Genomic DNA, 17,784 nt, shown 5'->3' with positions numbered 1-17,784 from the left:
TTTTTGTTCTAATTTATTTTTTTTCTTTTTTTTTTTGTTAAATATAGTAGGTGGGTGCCAGAGTCCTATAATGGAAAAGCTTTTAGCACTTTGCAATTACTGAAATTTTTAAAATAGAGCTAAAATGTAGGTATTTAAAGGGGAGGGAAAAATAGTTAACAAAGGCTTTTTATGAAAAAAGGCTGCTATGATGTTTCTTTTGAGTTTTGTAATTTCCCCCCCCCACCACCTCACCTTCCATTCTCTGCTCCCAAAGGATGTGACTGACTTGTTTGGGACAGACTTGCCTGTTGAAGGTGGGAAGGGAGGAGAATTTGCCTGGCGTGATGGACCACTACTAGCAGCATTAAAGGCTGGACATTGGATTGTATTAGATGAGGTAAATTCTGGTTTGGGTTACACATAAAATGGAGTATTCTGGAAGAACAAAGGTGATGATTTGACATGAGGGATAAATACTTTCAAGGGTTGATAACTGAAATAAATTTTGCTTACTTTTAGTTACGTGCAGCTAGTGCCACATTGAAAGTGATTTTTCTGCTTAAGAGAAAATTAATCTCCCTCTGCTAAGTCTCTCTCCTGATTGGCCCTCCATAGAGGTAGTATAAAAGCCCAGCTTTGGCTAGATCTCTTTTAGACAAGAGGCCAAGGATTGAATCCCAACCTAAATTACTGCAGACAATGAAGGGTAGATATGATTTAGATTTGAAAGTTTTTGGGAAGAGTGTCCACAGAAGTTTTGTGCATATGATCTTACATGGAAATAATTTCACTGAAATAGAAGGCATTTTGTTGGGAATAATACACTGTTTGGGTACCGATTTAGTTGAGGTGAAGAAGAGTTCCATCTTGCCGGTGTAAGCTATCCTGCCACCACAGATTTGTTCATGTACCATGTAGCAAGTACTTTCAAGCATATGCTCGCACTGAGCTCACTTCTTGACAACGTGTGTTCTAATTACTGCAGAATGCAAAATCTTAAAATGTTTTTAGCTGTTTCTATACCTTGTTTTTCCTGTTGTGAAGGGTACCACTTTAAACAGCCATTATATTTAAATAACCCAGGCTGCTTTCATTTAAAAACAAGCAAACAAACAAAACACTGTGAATATTTCAAATGTATGAACATGCGTTCAAGAGAAACATCTTGAACATGCAGATTTTACAGTGGAGAATTGTTTTGTTATGATGGTAGAAACACAGTACAAATAGAAAGTGCATGTAAGGAAAAGTGTTAGTTGCTCCAGAGTAGTAAGTCTAGCTGGAGGTAATGACATATGACAGTGCTAGAATAGCAAAGAAGTTGAAGTTTATCTTCTGTGTATCCCAGACTGTTAAGCTAGAGATTATGCAAAAGTGTTTTGTGGAACGTTAATATTATATCTTCATTTCTTTCCTCAGTTGAATTTGGCTTCTCAGTCTGTATTAGAGGGGCTAAATGCATGCTTTGACCACAGAGCGGAGATTTATGTTCCAGAATTGGGAATGAATTTCCAGGTACAGCACAAGACAACTAAGATTTTTGGATGCCAGAATCCATACAGACAAGGAGGTGGAAGAAAGGGTCTGCCCAAGTCCTTCCTTAATAGATTTACACAGGTAAGCTTATTTGCTTGATTTTAACTATGTCATGATCCTGTCTTGTAGTTTTATGATTATATCAACAGTTGGCATTCTCTTTATTCTACAGGTGTATGTTGATCCACTGTCAGCAGAAGATATGGAGTTTATTGGGAATACACTGTTCCCTGCTATTGATAAAAGTATTATTGCTAAAATGGTTGCGTTCAATAACAAGGTAAATGTACACTTTAACTTCTTTTGTGTATAAGTAGGCAGAATGCAGGAAGATTAAAAATGTTAAGACTAATATTCTATTTCCAAGCATTTTAAGAGAAGCATATGGGTAAAAAAAAAGTAATGGAAGAATATGCAGAATAAAGTAAAGCACACCGCTAAAACCCACCTGAATTCTTGTACCACTGCAGTCAGGTACTTGGTTGATAATGAAGAGGCTATTTCACAGAAGATAAAACACGTGTATATATATATCTAAATGGCTTACATATATACACACACACGTACACAAATGGTTTTTCACACATGGATTTTTCCTGAAGCACAAAAAAAATCTGAAATATATATTTCTGTTTCTGGTCTGAGTTTTTAATCTCCTCTTTATTATGGAATGTTGTTAGTGCAAGCAGCATCTGGCCTTTACAGAAGCAGAATGATACGTAGCATTCTTCTGGAATGCTAAGACAAATCAAGAAAAATCTCACCTGATCTGATTTGTCTCGGCAAAGGTTTCAGAGATGCTCTAGAATTCTACTAATATAGAAGGTTTTCAACTAGCATTAATTGCAGGGCATCAACTTACAGTTATTTTGTGGCTTAGATGCTGCCATTTTGCGCAAAGTGTGGGATACAAGTCACGTTATTTTATTTATGCTCATGCTTCTGAAATTGTGTTTAATCTTAATGTCATGAAACAAAAACAAAAGTGGAGTAGTATTAAGAGAAAATAGTATTGTGGTCTGATGTAAAATCTTTTGTGGCGGCATCTTACTGAATACTCATTTATAGAGTTCAAGAGTAGAAATTAAAATTGAGCTGAGTGCTAGAGAATTAGGGGAGAAAGAGGCAAACGAAACCAAGCTTTAGCTCCCGACATGTTCAGAAAAGTGAGTCAGCTTGCTTTTTCTGTTGTCCTCTGTCTCGTAAGCAGTGCCAAAGGCAGAAATTCAGTTGAGTTATATAAAAAAATGTTTGAAGACCAGCACGTGTATGGAATAAAAGATTTTTTTTTCTTCAATTGCTACTTCTTCTAGATTGACAAAGAAGTGATGGTTGAAAAAAAGTGGGGACAGAAAGGAGGACCCTGGGAGTTCAACTTACGTGATCTTTTCCGCTGGTGCCAGCTTATGCTTGTTGACCAGTCACCAGGGTGTTACGATCCAGGCCAGCATGTGTTTTTGGTATATGGTGAAAGAATGAGAACCAGGGAAGACAAAGAAAAGGTGAGACGTGTATTTTCCTTCCTTGCTCTTTGGTTTATCAGGAGGTATTTCTAGAAATCCAAGTGAAAATTTGAAGATGCCTTACAATTCACTCACAGATATTACTTACCTCTTACAAAAGAAAAATAGGTTTGCTTGGAGTTTTGAAGTTTAACACATGTACTTGCTCCCCTTGAATTTAAAGTATCAGTTTAATATCAGTTAATTATCTACTAGTATAAAAGCAGAAAGCTGGTGTAAATGAAGGCAGGTATAACAAAGGACTTAAACAGCAAAACACAACATATTCTTGTATGCTTCTGTATTAAATGATAATGTTCCCATAGGAGTGGCGTAGGTTGGATGCTGCCTATTTGTGAGGAAAGACAAGACATGGGGCAGAAAAGAGAGCACTGAGATATTGAGAGATTCTTAAAGTCATGGTTAGAAAGTGTTTGTGTCAGTACAGGACATAAAAATAATGTCCTGTAATTTTGCTCTTCCCTGCCAGCTTTTTTAAATTATTCTGGCTTGGGTTTCTTTTACTGACTTTTTTTTATCTGTCGCTTCTTTCATCTGCCTGTCAAACTGCTCCCGTCACTCTGTTAAATTCACTGCTTAAAGTTCCTCTAATAAAACACACTCACTATAGTTGTTATTTTACCTTTGCCTCCACTTATCCCTCTCTTGCCTAGAAATCCTTGGGTTTTCCTTGATTTCACAACATCTAAAATGGTATTAAACTAAAAGTCAGTCAGACTGTAAGACTGAATGTACTGATTGTGTGACTGGATGTTTTTCTCATAGGTTTACTTTCCTCTTCCTGCAATATTATTGTAGTTTTATGTGTTATCAAAGAGGTGATTTTTGGAGTGACTTCTTCCCCAGTATTTTGTTAAAGAGAAACATTACTTACAGTATTTCAAGTCAAGGGAAAGCATGGTTAATGAAGGAGTTGCTGTGAACAGCTCACACTAAAATTGCTTACTGCAGTTTGAATGAAATGGCACTTGTAATTAAACTCTTAGTTACTATCACATGGCTGTGGGGCTGAGAGGGAAGACTACTTTAGAAGTAAATCTTTTAGAGCAGTGGAGAGCTGAAGACTGATAAGTCTTTGTTTTTTGCACTTTCAACTGGTTTAGGTTATATCTACATTCAGAGACATTTTTGGCCAGGAGGCTGATGTGTATACAGGAACCAGAGAGTTTCACATCACTCCGTATAACATTCAGGTAAGCTGTTGACAGGAGGTTTTGTGGGTGGAGAGAGAAGGTGGCAACTTGCACAGCTGAGCTCCCATTTGTCTCTTTGAGTACTCACCCATGTGTCCCTCATCCCTTCCAGATCGGTTATTCAGTTCTTTCTCGTGGCAACTATATTCCTCGCCCTGGCAGAAATCTCTCACTTCTGCATCATTCACTGCAGTCCCTTGAGTTCATAATGAAATGTGTGCACATGAGCTGGATGGTAATCCTGGTGGGCCCGGCAGCTGTCGGCAAAACCAGTCTTGTTGAGCTGCTGGCCCATCTGACTGGCCATCGACTGAAAATCATGGCAATGAACAGTGCGATGGACACAACTGAACTCCTGGGTGGATTTGAACAGGTGAATAATGTTTTGGTAATATGGCAGTATTTCTCCTTCCTATGTAACAGTGGTCGTCAATCCACTGTGGTCGTAGTGTTTAAACACTAAATGGTGCCTTAGGCACGAGTCTTCTGGATGAACTGACTCCATAAATGGTGTGTTTGCAGGTTGATATCAATAGGCCGTGGCAGTGCCTGTTGGAAAAAGTGGAGAATACTGTGAACACACTAGTAAGGGACAGTCTTCTCCTGACAGAAATTTGTGCAGATGATGCTGAACTTGTGTTGCGTGCTTGGAGTACTTTCATTCTGAATTACAAACCCAAATCTCTGGGTGAAGGAGGTAGAAGTGTCACAGCCGAATTAGTGAGCAAACTGGAGGGAATACTTGTACTTACCCAGCGACTAAACAACAAAATAAATTCTTACTCAAAAGCAGGTATGTATGGTGGGAGATTTGAAGTAAGTCTGTATGTTCCTCTGCAGAAAATAAGAGAAATATATAAATCTGCAGTGAAATCTTGAGAAAACTTGGTGGGGGGGGGAAGGTTGATGTTTTTTGTGTATTGTTTCCTACTTCATACTTTCACTGCAGCTTAGCTTCTGAAAAGGTTACATTGGTGATAATTCTTCAGGTTTATTTTTTGTGTAGTTACTCTGACACATGGTGCAATACAGCTTTTATCTTGCATTCCCAAGGGAATTTGGATACTCTATTAATACATTTGTTCTCTGACACATTGATCAGCTGAGTAGAATAATGCATGGGTTGCTTTTCTATATGGCATTAATATCCATCAAACTTCACCTGATGAGGGAGAAAAGATGGAGTATATTTTTTTTGTGCTTGCAAACTTGTCTGTCCTCGTGAACGTGGGAGGCCACTTGAAGAGTTGGAGCCTCTGCTGTTTTGTTCCCCTTAAAAGCAGGAAACAGGTATGTCTTGACTGGAGCAGGAAGCCACTCCAATAATGTCGATGTAAAACATACTTTCTTTCAGAGTTTGCTCACCTGGTAGAAGAGTTCCGGCGTTTCAAGCTGCAGCAGGCCCAGGCTGCTGACTGTAACAGCCATGGCACGTTTGAGTGGGTGGATGGGATGCTGGTTCAGGCCCTGCAGTCTGGAGACTGGCTGCTGATGGACAATGTTAACTTCTGCAAGTAAGAGACTTTGTGGCCTTGCTTCACTGTGTAAATTCCTTGACCCTCGCTAATTGACTTTACTGAATATTTGCATATGATAACAATGCATGGGAGCAGGAAGTTATGTTTTCTGGACATGTCTTCCTTCTTGAGCAGCTTAGCAGTTGATAGTTTTCTGTTACCTTATGACATAATTAGCTGTTTAGCTTAAGACTGGTACCATTTTGGTTTCAAATCAGAAAGGGTTCAAACTGTTACCTTTTTATAACCATATAAATTTCTTTTGAACATAGCCCTTCTGTGCTGGACCGCTTGAATGCTTTACTGGAACCAGCAGGTGTTCTTACCATGAGTGAAAGAGGTGTGATAGATGGCACAATTCCTACAATAGCTCCTCATCCAAATTTCAGGTACTTTGCATTTCTGCCTTTTTTCTCCCCCCCGCCCAGTACCAAATAGCAGGTTTAGAAAAGCAGTGTCTGCAGTGAGCCAGTCTTTTGGTATTTTGAATGCTGTTCAGTTTGCCATGTACTGTAGTGACACTGTCTGTCTGGCAAGAAGGAAAACTGCACTGTAATGAGCATGTGATAGAGAGCTGAAGGGGCTTGGCTTTATATCCCTGTTGCTACACAGATTTGCACTGAAAAATTCATAGCAGTATACCTCTGCTTTTACCCTCCATTTCTAATTTAGGATTTCAGCACTTCTCTGTCTCACTGTAAGAGGATCGGAAACAAGATCTTGGACTTCTGAGAGACCCGTTTTCACTTCACTGTATCTCAGAAGTGGTTTTTAATTGCTTTTAATAGATGTCTACTGATAGTATTAACTTACTTGGGTGTTGGATACTTTGTTTTTTAAATAGCACAGATTTATGTGAAGCTCTTGCTAAGACTTTTAAAAGTCTATAAGTTGGAGGCATAGTGTAACTTGGTTTTTTTGTAAGTAGGAAATGATAAAAGAGACATCGCTCATATATGACCGAGTTAAAAACAATGTGATATATCGGTGGCTAATTTCAAGTATAAGTATTCATCCAGTTTTCTTGTTTAAATTCATTAGATGTCTCTGGATTTCTAGACATTGGTGTTCCCATATTTATGAAGATGAATTTACTTTATGGAAGAGCAGGTTTGGTGGTTTCCCAAGTGGTAGTTTAAAGCTCTAAGTTACACCTTACAAATGTAAGGCAGTTGGACTAGATGATTGTTATAGGTCACTTCCAACTGAACTATTCTAATATCCAACAGGCTTTTTCTTTCAATGGATCCTGTTCATGGGGAAATATCCAGAGCCATGCGGAATCGTGGAATCGAAATATACATTCCTGGGGAGAATGATGGAAATGTATTGGACAGTCTGGATTTGAAGTTACTCCTGCATAGTTTGGGTTTAGTGGGAGATAGTGTCTGTGATGCACTTATTGCTGTGCATTCAGAAACCAAAGCAACAATAGCAGGTAAAAGACGTCTGTTCAGCATTTGTTAACAACTTGGGCTCATTACATATATTTGAATTATCTTTTTAATGTTAAAACTTGTTTTTTTTATTGTGTAATTTCCCGATATAAGTAAAGGCATGTAAGTATAATCAGGTAGTTTTTGTTTGGTTTTTTTGTGTTCTCAGGAAATAGGCCCCAAATCATAAAAAGATAGTTACTGGACTGCTTTGTGCGGAGACATCGGACACTGGCCCAGTTGCTATAGAGAAGGCAATATATTCTTAGTGAAAATCAGCAAAATAAAGGGTTTGCACAAGGCCTTTTCAAGTTGTTCTTTGGAGCAAGATGATGCTGAGTTTCATTTGTCTCAGCTGCTTGATGTCTTATTTTGAGCTGGTCAGCTGTTATTTACAGTCTTGTCAGATTTTCTTACTAATCTTGGGAAGAACCCATGAATTTCAGGACACAGGAAGACTCATTTGGCTTGGATTTTCCTCAGGGTCTAAAGTGGTGTTTGTCTTCAGAGGGTTAAAGGGCTGACAATTACTAAACATTCATATCACATTAAATGCTGTGTATCTTTCAGGTTCTGTGTTGTCTTTGTCACCTTTGCTTCAGGCTGCTGCGTTAATTGTGCAGCAGATACAAAGAGGCCTTGGATTAGCAAAGTCTTTTTACAGAGCATGTTGGGAAGTTTATGGCCGCTCACAACAACTGCAGATTAACCAACAGGTAAAAGTCCTGTATTTGAAAGCTTTTCCTACATCATCTAGATAGGTGAAAAATACCATTTCATGAGGCTAGTGTTTGAGATACTGTTTCTGAAATGCCTGAACAAGGGGTTTGTCAGTCATTTTGCAGATAGTGCCTAACTCTTTTGCAGCATAAGGGAGCCAGAGAACATCCAGCTGGACTCTGAGGCTTACTTGGCTTTTGAACAGCTTCAGCTGAGTCTTTGGGATATTATTACTAATGAATCTGTGGCTTGAAACACTGTGCACACTGTCATCTGGAGATAACCGTATTCACTACTGATTTTAAACTGTACAGTTTGATGTTTCACTTATGGTTGGAATGGTTTAGTACATTTATCATGTAGGTTATGTAGTGTTTGTGGAACATTGAATTTATAACGATTTAACAATAAATACATGTAATGAAAGCATTCCCTGTGCTATTGTGCTTGAATACTTGCTTGAATATGATTCTAAACTGCTTTTTGGTTGTTTATTGTAGGCTGTGTTAGAATTGGTTACAAAGCATGCTTCATCTCTGGCTTCCCATGAAACTTGGGGTGACTCCTTGCTAGCAATGGGATTGTGGCCAGACTGCCTACCTACAGGTCTGTTTGCAGCTGAAGACTCGCTTCTTTCGACAGTCCAGAGTGATGCTCAGGTCCTAATGTATTGTTTGAATAGACTAAAACTTAAAAACTGCAGGTAGGCAAGGAACATTTTTTGTCTAATTAATAAGAAATAAAATATGTGTGAACCACTGGTGGCATGTCATTGTTCCCTGCAGAAGTTAATCTTGAGCAAATTGTGTGGGTAGAGACCAGGGTCATCACACTGTAACTGAGTGAGAACTATTACCTTTCCATGCAACTGCTACAAATACAAATTTATTTACTGTTTTACCTTCAGACCAAAATGCTCTATACAATATTCAATAAGTACATTTGACCCATTTTGAGTTAGGACTAGGCATTTAACAGAAAATGGGGAGGCAAACACTGATAAAAAAGGTAGTAAGAGCCCCAAATATATCTTCCTCTGATTTCTTTCTCAGCTTTAAAAAAATTAGTACGTAATTGGTTTTAAATACACAATGATCCCAAATTTCCTCCTTCAAACAGAGCTGCCTGAAAGAAGTCTCATGTGCAGGGGCCATATGCAAAAACTCTGTTAATGATTTCTTTTGCGATGTAACTGTTAATTTCACAACATTGGTGCAAAATCTTCCTGCTTTCCTGCTTTGCTTAATGACCTATTGTGGGGAGGTACTGTAGTTTGCTTCCAGTGAAAGATCACAATATCACAGTATCACAGTATGTTAGAGATTGGAAGGGACCTCAAAAGATCATCTAGTCCAATCCCCCTGCCGGAGCAGGAACACCTAGATAAGGTTACACAGGAACATGTCCAGGCGGGTTTTGAATGTCTCCAGAGAAGGAGACTCCACAGCCTCCCTGGGCAGCCTGTTCCAGTGTTAAAGAAACAAAGATCAAGCTGTGTAAGTTAGTACTAAGATATAATGTTAATCACAGCAATGTGCTGTGCTCTTTTGCTGGCTTCTTTTTATCAGCATCCCTCCCTCTCCTGTCTCTTTTTTTTTAAATTTACCTTTGCTTCTCATTCCAGTGCACAAATCAAATATAATTTCTCAGTGAAATGCTGTGCATATTCACTTCTGTCACTGCACGATTTTTTTTACAATAGTGAGCTTCTAATAGTAGACACCCACAAGTGATTTGAGGTTGGAAACTAAAGCTAAATAAAGAGGAGATGCTATTTTGGAGCTGGCAGTTGGAGCCCTGGATTGCTGGACTTTACTTCTTTGTGTTTCAGGACATTACCGCTGACTCTGCAAGACCTTCAAAAAGTCATGCAGTCCACTAATCCCGAGAGTCTCAAATTCAGTGCTGTTGACATAGATGCAAACTGGATGGATAAAATGGAAGTTATCCAGGCTTCAGTGAAGCTGTTCATAGAAAAGGCAACCAATCAAGATTGGTCATTGAGAGTGAAGTGGCTTAACTCCTTAGCCAAAAGTCTACCGCAGGTGCTTGGTATGTAATCACATAACTTTCTCTTTTGCCTAAGGAATGATTCATTATATTTCACAATCATAAGACTTCTCTGAAAACATTCAGACCATTAAAGTATCTGATATAAAAGTTTTCAACTACTGACACTAAATCAAGGGCATTGAGGTTCCAGGGAGAGGCAAAAACAAGTTATGCATATTAGGGACAACAGGCGACTTCGGGCTAAACATTGCCTTTTATTATTCAAGCATGTATTTAACTTATCCTGCTTCTGAATTACAGTGCTTTTTGGATACCTCTTGGTCTGTGTAAGCAAATATGCCTTTCTCTTCACTAACTTTTTTCTCTTTTTTTTTTAATAGTGATAGTAAAAACAGTAGAATACCTTCCGTTTATATAGTCTTAAAATACAAGTGGTTAAAAAGCCAGGAAACTGCAGAACTGAGACTTCCTGAAGTCGTGTTGCCTGAACATTCAGAATAGCATCTCAGCTGCTGCTATTCTGAATGTTCAGGCAACACGACTTCAGGAAGTAATTCACACACTTCCTTGTATGGTGTGAAATCTCAAACTCTATTGTCCTTAGATGAATAGGATTGCTCCCCTTGATCTTGCCATCTTTCCCAGGCAGCAGGTGTGTTTCTAAACTGGAAGATACCTAGAAAGTTACTTTTGATGACAGGTATACCTTTTTCTTTAACTGGGACCAAAAACTCGAAGGTAGATATATTGAGAGGAAGATTTGAAGGTATAAACGCATGGATTTTTCACAAACCATATTTTTAATATCATTCAAGTTATCAGTTATTATCACAAGTATTACCAGTTAAACTAGAACTCTTTAATGGATTTATCACTTTGGCCATGATATTCTGACAGCTTTTAAGACGTCTTAGAGCTAATACAAAATAAGAGCAGTCAACGTGTCCAGGGTGCATGCATAGATAAGGTTGAGGATGCTGGTGCTGGCTCTGTTGAAGTCATTAGTTTGTACTAAATGTGCTGATTTTTGCACCTATGTTCTCTTCCCTTCACCTACAGATCCAGTGCGAATTCAGCTGGAATCATGTGCTGTAGCTCTTGGTAGTTTCTATGCCAGTCCCCTCTCATCTGGTGTCAGTAACGTGATCAAGTTGCTGCAGCCAACTATGACAGGTAGTTCTGAAAAAAATTGGCTATAAAACATCAGTGCTTCCTTTATTTGTTCTTTGAACACTTTGTAACCCTTTGTAGGAAATGTGTGTACCCAAACAAAGACTAACTTCTTACTACTGCATTGCTTTTGTTGCTAAAGAAATAACGATAAAGCCATTCTTGCTGTCTAGAACTGCAAATATGGCAATTAGATGTATTCGTTCCGAGTTACTGGCAGGGCTTAAACCGTGACATCATCCTATGCAAATTAGGTATAAGTGCTATGACTGAATCCTGACTGCGTATCTGTGACCCAGGTGTATTCCTACAGCTGAGTTAGGTGGTGTTCTTAAGAGTGATGCAGGTACCTGCTGCTTTTCTGACTGGGTATGTAGGCGTCCTGTTTTTTTCCCAGCATTTATTGTGTTGGTCCACCTGAAATCTCTGTTGAGGCCTATAATTTTCTCTCACTGCTTTATAGGGAGCTTAGGCCTATGGTTTCCTTTGCAAGCTTGTTGGGTACTGACAGCTGCATACAGTGACACTGGACCCTTTATGGATGGTCCTGAGTATCTCACGTGGACTGTGAAGGAAAAGGGAGTTGGGCTTCAATTTCCAGGCTGTCTTTTGGGTACTCTGACCACTGGTTGGTTTACTTTCAGTGTTCTGTTGTACAGAACCTGCAGTCAACTTAATGCTTTTCTGTTTGGATATCTTAAGTCTCTGCCCTCCTTCCTTTTAGGCTTCCTTTTTTCTTTCCCGAATGTTCATAGCCAGGGGATCAAGGGAAGTCCTTAATTGTTGTCCTGTCTTGTCCACCTTCACAGATGAACATGTGATGCTTCTGGATCCAAGGTGGAATATGCAGTTTTTGGATATCATTAGAAATTCAATGAGTTTTGATACAGAAGTGGAACACACAGATCAGCTCCTAATCCTTTTAAAGTCTGTAGCAAATCGGTAGGTAACAAAAAAATCTCGTGAAGATTGCCCAGTGACTGTAATCGGTGCTGTATAAACACTTGCGGTATCTGCCAAGTATGTTTTTAGGTTTTGATGGATGTAATCTAAAGTAACCAGGTAGAGGTTCTCCACAAGTATTCAAATTCTTTGCTTCTGTTCTCTGTAGATGCAGACTAAACCCAATCACGTAATATAGGGAGCAGAGCTCCAGCATTCTGTATAGGCTGGAATACTTCAAGGACAGAGCAGAACTCTAGGATAAAGCATAAGAGAGGCAGAAGCAGTGCTGTGAAATCTCTGACATAAATAGTTGCCCTGCTTTTGGATTTGGACTGCTTTTGCTAATAAGAGCAAAAAGTACAGATTTTGCTTTTACAGTATAAGGGAGCAGCTGCTCACATACCATACAGGCGGTTGTGTTGCATCTGCTTAGTAACTCACTACTTATCCTTCCTGATGATTGCTGAAGGCAGGAATCTGCTCTGTGTGAAGCTTGCTTCTGCAGAAACCATGTTAAGCAATTAGTTATGCTGCACTTGATTCTTGTTTCATAATACAGTGAAATACGAAATGTCACTTTGTAATTCGCCGTTCTCATAAGGCAGAGGCTTTAAAATGGTACTGAATTGCTAACAACTTTGTTTTTAATTCAGGGCAGTATTATTTCTTGACCGAGAAAAAAGAAGCTACATTGAGAAGAATTTGATTACCAGCAAGAAGCCAAGAAACAGTGTTTTAAGAATGTCTCTAGATTTCCGCAAAGGTGGGTTGATTTCCACTGTTCCTTTTGGTCCCATGCTCAATTTGAAGTATGGTTAATGTGTATTAAATGTGTAATTTAAATATGGTGTGTCCTGAATGTGTCAAGAAAGATAGTGTAAATGTACAGCAGCCAGATGAGGACTAATATGATACGTAACACATTATTCTCAAATTTGATATACCTTATGCTACAGCATTTATGCCCAGCCTTTACTAGGTAATGAGTGAATGTAATTTCTCTCTTAATTGTCTAAATTTTAAGATGATGGTGGAGAGAAATTTGAACAGCGTTTTGTCTTTGTCTAATAAGAATAGTCAAGTTCTTCAGATGTGCTTTTGTTTTAATCCGCTTTATATAAGTAGGATGTTTTGCTCCTGAAACAAGGGGAAAAAATTAGTGATGAAGTGTTACATCAAAGCAATTGATCAGTGCTTCCCTCATGGATATTTTTTTTTTTAATACATTAAATATAAAGAGGTAATAGAATTGTGCAAATAGTGAAGATCTACTTTTATTGCTTCAATTCTTAGATCTTTTCAGGCTTTTTTTTCCCCAACCATAGCAAGAATTTAGTGATCAGAAATTGATCCTTATGTTATGTGATGTGGCTGGAATACTTAAGTGTTTCTCCCTTTCTTTCCCTCTTCCCCAAACCTCAGATCCAGGAAGTTACACCTGTCTTCCTCATGCAATCGTGGTCAACCTTGCTGCTTTCTTTGAAGTTTGGGATGCCTTTGTGTTTCACTGGGTGAAGTCTACCCAAGTGGCCTTAAATGATGATGACATGCATGATGTGAGTAGACTTTTTGTATTACAGTTATGGAAGTTAAGTGAAATGAGATTGCATGCAGAACACTTTTTAGTTTCAGGAGCCATGAAGTAAACCACAGTGCTTCTGTTGGCGTTCTGTTGACACCAAGCAAATATTCATGTTTGTTTCAGTAGCTGTATTTATGCTATGTCTTCTTATTACTTCTGTGCGGGATGCAGATTTTGAGCCATAAAGAGATCTGACAATGACTTTGTAGTCTTGGTGCAGGGATTCCATGGCCGGTAAAGCCATGTGGTATTTTTAGAGAGCATATAGCTGAGTACTGGTTGTGTACCACTAAACACAAAGCCTTGTGTGAGTCTGAATTTAATGCAGGTGTAAGTGGGTTTGCTTTTCTCTTGTTTGAAGTACAAAGTATTCTGTAACATGCAGTATTGAGAAAACTGTCACCTTTCTGACTTCTTTTTAGCTATTATACTGCTTGCTGTGGCGTGACAGGTTCTGGGCAGTCTCTGACACTCTGACAGTGGATTCACCAGGGTTGTCACTTCTGTCTCTGCACTGGCACTGGGTTATGAAGCATCTAATTGACAGAATTCCTCGCATGCTTATTGGATCAGATGAGCACAAGTGAGTAGCTTTGATTTGTGTTTCTGTTAAATAGTTGTATAAATTATTTATAGAGCTCTGTGTGTTTGCTATTATAGCTAATTAGCATTGTTTGGCATTAGCATCCAAACTGCGTGCCATTAGCGATGCAAGTACAATGTATTAAATAGCTGTTCATTTTTCAAATTCAGATTTCTTAGCACTGGGCTTGCCCAAGTGATCATCTAAAATTCTTACCCTTCAAGGGATGGGTAAGAGAAGGGAGTTTTGTTGTGCATCCTTTTGCCTTGTTTCTTGAAATTCTGGGTTAACTGAGTGGACTTTTTTCTCCCCACACCCCCTAATTTTATTTTTTTTATCTACAAGGGTTTCCAGGGAAATTCAGTCTGTTTCTCAGTACATGCAGAGCTGCTTGGCCAATCCTACTGGAATTTCTGCCAATATGAAGATATTACAGAAGTCTCTAGGAAGACCTCTTCCTTTTAAGGTATTGGTACTCTGTTTACAAAAAAACACTTGTATTTACAGTAATATCCAAATATGCTTTGAAATGCCCATGAAGATTTACAGCACTTGCTTTCCAAGCCAGCAAAAATACATTCCTTTTGGACTTGTCCGATTGATTAAAAAGACAGTCTTAGTATAGGTTAATGTGTTTTGGTTTTTGGTTTTTGTTCTTGGTTTTGGTTTGGTTTTTTTGTTATTGTTTTTTTGTTGGTGGTGGGTTTTTTTTGTTTTTGTGTGTGAAATCTACCAGTTATCCAGATAGCACTTATGCTATTAATTATGCTTTGTATAGGTAGCAGTCATTTAATATAAAGTGCTGCCCAAGCATAAAAATACTACTTCTTGCTCTGTTCTGGAGACTTGTGAATATCAGTATGCCACTTTCTTATTTAGTGAATATATGTGTATGTAGAGTAGACCATGTACTGCCTTTTATACAGGATAGGATGGGGCTGCTTTATGACTTACCAAGACAAGGCCTCTTAACTTTGACAGTAATGGAATTTTTCTTTTCTTAAGTTATTTCAGCAAATGGTGTCATTCAGTTTAAAAAATCTCATAATAAATTTTTCTGAACAATGCAAATCCCTTTTTAAAAGCAGGGCACAACTAGTCATGTAGGTGGCTCATGCTGGTGATTAGTAATGTAACCTAGGTTTTTATGACCTTATCTCTCAAAGGTATCAGCAGTTCAAAAAATGCACAGTTACTTTGTGGCTCTCTGAAGAACATTTGATGCTTTCTGAGAATTTTGGGAGATTTTTCAAGGCATCCAAATGTATTGGAATTGCAGGTGTAAACCGCAGTTTCTTTTAAATGACAGTAGCTTCTGGCAGTTTTATTATTTTGTCTAGGGCTCTTAGTTTAGGCAAGTTGCTACGTTGAAGTATTGTTTGCATAATCTATATAGTTTCTTCATGAAGGAAGAAAAAACAAAACCCAAAACTTCACAAGGAGGAATCGTAACCAACTACTTCAGTTTCATTCTTCCTGCTGTATTGAGTAGGACTGCAAAAGGATTGTTAAGTTGTTGTGGCAAGTTAGTTTATATGTACTTGTACTTCAGTCAGGTGTATGTGAATTTTAAAAACTAGTTGTGACTGCAGTCACAGATCTTGTTTGTTATTTTGTTAGAGCTGCTGAAACAAATTGTCCTTTTCATGTTTGCAGGATAAACTGGGCATGGAATGTTTTTCTCAGTTAAAAGTTCTCAGCAAACCACTTAACATTTTGGAACTAAGACTGGCCTTTGGAGAAAGTAGATGGCAGGAAAAAATGTGCTGCCTGAAAATTGCTGCTACTGGATGGAGGATGAAGAAAGCATTGCTGCAAGCTGATGGCCTGATAATTAGAGCAAATCATTTAGAAGATGTTAGTCTGGGTAGGTAATGCTTTTGAGCAGGATGATTTCTGCCATCTCCATTCTCTCTTTTTTTTTTTTTTATGAAAATGGATGGATGTGAAATGTTCAGTGGCAAGAAATACAGTACATGAATTGATGTGCCTCTTGCACTCTGTCAAACAGGTCAGCTAAAAATGTTTTTGAAAGCTGTACATTCACAGCTGAGAGCAGAAGGAGTTATATATAGTTATTCAGAAGAAAGGTTTACTGAAGATACCATCTCCAACCAGATAGACCCTGCCTTGTTAAACCAGCTCTGCAGTCGGGTTCAGCTGTGGCCTGCGATGGAATACATCAGCGTGCTCTGGCAGTACAAACTGACAGCAGATTATGTGGCCAAGGCTTGTGCAAGAAGGTGAGAGAAAGGCTAGAGAAGGAAATCCTATATTCCTTCCATGAGGTTCAGAATCCCTACCTAAAAGCAGTAACTTTAAAAGTGCTGTAACTTTTTGAAAGTGCTTTACATCTGTATGTAAATTTGTGTATGTGTGTACATATATTTTACATATATAGCTGTGTGTATGTATGGGTATAGGTATATGTGGTGAATACGTATGTTTATTTATATTTATGTATATAAATATCTAGTCACTCCTTTGCATGCAGAATTGCACTTGGCCATCTATAAAAGGTATCAGCAAAAGAGTAGTTTAGTGTCATATTGAGAAAGTAGTTTTCCTGTTGTCTAACTTCACTGATGCACACATAGGAATGCTGATATCCCAGCCCCCTAGGATAAACATATTAGACTCCAGAAATTGCTTTATTAATGGTGGAATGGATTATAGGTAGATGAAAACTAAAACCTTGTGTTTAGTCAATAGTACATAGTATTTTCCTTTTGGAAATACGTAATATTTACCTTTCACTGAAATAGAACAGTCCTTCATATTAGGAATTAGCATGAAGATGTTTATCACCATATTTCTGGAGGCTACTGTAGAAAGACTAAATTAGACCTGGTGATGGAGAAGCTCTTCCTTTTGTGTAAACTACACGCACATACTCGTAGTTTAAGTTAACATTATTAATTTAAGAAGCGATAGTGTTGTTTTGAGGGGCCAAGTGTATTTATTTTTTGACTGTTTTGCCATTCCTTAGAAGAAAGCTTCATTTATGGATTTCAATGAATTTTTTGTACCAGTTAGACTCCTAAAATCGTGATTCACTCTTGAATTCAGCCAAGTTCTGATCTTCAGAAGAACTGTAAAGCTGGAAGACAGTTTGTCGCCAAATGTTTTGTCTGTTTGGCTGAACATGTAGCTTATAGGTAGAGAAGATTCCACTTCTTCCCCTTTTTGCTGAATTTCAATTTTGCCAACCTTGAAGCGTGCAAGTTTTTTGAGGGCTTGTTTTTCTTCAGTGTTTAAAATGCTGTCATTTAACCTTTCAGGGAGTCTTAGTTACAGTGACTTCCCCTGCATTCTCAATTTATTTTACTGTCCAAATGATTTATTTCATGTGCCCTGCTTACGTAGTTGTATTTGTTTCACCTGCTACAGGGACACCTGCAGTCGAGACCTAAGCATATGTTCAGATCTAGTTCAGCTTATAACTTTTTCCCTGAAGTTGACCCCAGCTGCTTCTCACCAGCTGTCTGGACTGTGGCACTTGTTACACCTTAAAGAAGTAAGAACAAATTTTAGTTTAATTGGTCTTGCAGAAGTTTGCAACAGACTCTTCAAAATAGGTATAT

General features: G+C 38.3%; 1 protein-coding gene across 6 annotated transcripts in view; it reads left to right on the top strand.

The window, feature by feature from the left end:
* Positions 1-17,784, top strand: part of MDN1 (midasin AAA ATPase 1) — a 101,574-nt gene that overhangs the window by 44,089 nt on the left and 39,701 nt on the right. For all 6 annotated transcript variants that reach the window (XR_009727903.1, XM_061369786.1, XM_061369785.1 and 3 more), the window contains 22 exons: positions 257-379; positions 1,402-1,599; positions 1,691-1,798; positions 2,832-3,020; positions 4,145-4,234; positions 4,347-4,607; positions 4,757-5,027; positions 5,589-5,748; positions 6,024-6,140; positions 6,981-7,189; positions 7,758-7,903; positions 8,408-8,610; positions 9,739-9,959; positions 10,980-11,093; positions 11,900-12,032; positions 12,689-12,798; positions 13,458-13,591; positions 14,040-14,200; positions 14,546-14,666; positions 15,857-16,067; positions 16,212-16,443; positions 17,591-17,717. Coding sequence is in view for 5 of the 6 variants with exons in the window: in XM_061369786.1 (XP_061225770.1) it covers positions 257-379; positions 1,402-1,599; positions 1,691-1,798; positions 2,832-3,020; positions 4,145-4,234; positions 4,347-4,607; positions 4,757-5,027; positions 5,589-5,748; positions 6,024-6,140; positions 6,981-7,189; positions 7,758-7,903; positions 8,408-8,610; positions 9,739-9,959; positions 10,980-11,093; positions 11,900-12,032; positions 12,689-12,798; positions 13,458-13,591; positions 14,040-14,200; positions 14,546-14,666; positions 15,857-16,067; positions 16,212-16,443; positions 17,591-17,717 (3,639 nt within the window). In the remaining variant the exon portion in view is untranslated. The remainder of the gene's footprint in view (positions 1-256; positions 380-1,401; positions 1,600-1,690; positions 1,799-2,831; positions 3,021-4,144; positions 4,235-4,346; positions 4,608-4,756; positions 5,028-5,588; positions 5,749-6,023; positions 6,141-6,980; positions 7,190-7,757; positions 7,904-8,407; positions 8,611-9,738; positions 9,960-10,979; positions 11,094-11,899; positions 12,033-12,688; positions 12,799-13,457; positions 13,592-14,039; positions 14,201-14,545; positions 14,667-15,856; positions 16,068-16,211; positions 16,444-17,590; positions 17,718-17,784) is intronic.

Source organism: Neopsephotus bourkii, unplaced genomic scaffold (genome assembly GCF_033783945.1).
Source record: "Neopsephotus bourkii isolate Nb327-2 ecotype Australia unplaced genomic scaffold, CSIRO-AGI_Nbou_v1 NB_1511, whole genome shotgun sequence".
Classification (NCBI taxonomy): Eukaryota; Metazoa; Chordata; class Aves; order Psittaciformes; family Psittacidae; genus Neopsephotus; species Neopsephotus bourkii.
Note: the sequence above shows the minus strand (reverse complement) of the source record. Positions and strands in the feature narration are given on the sequence as shown.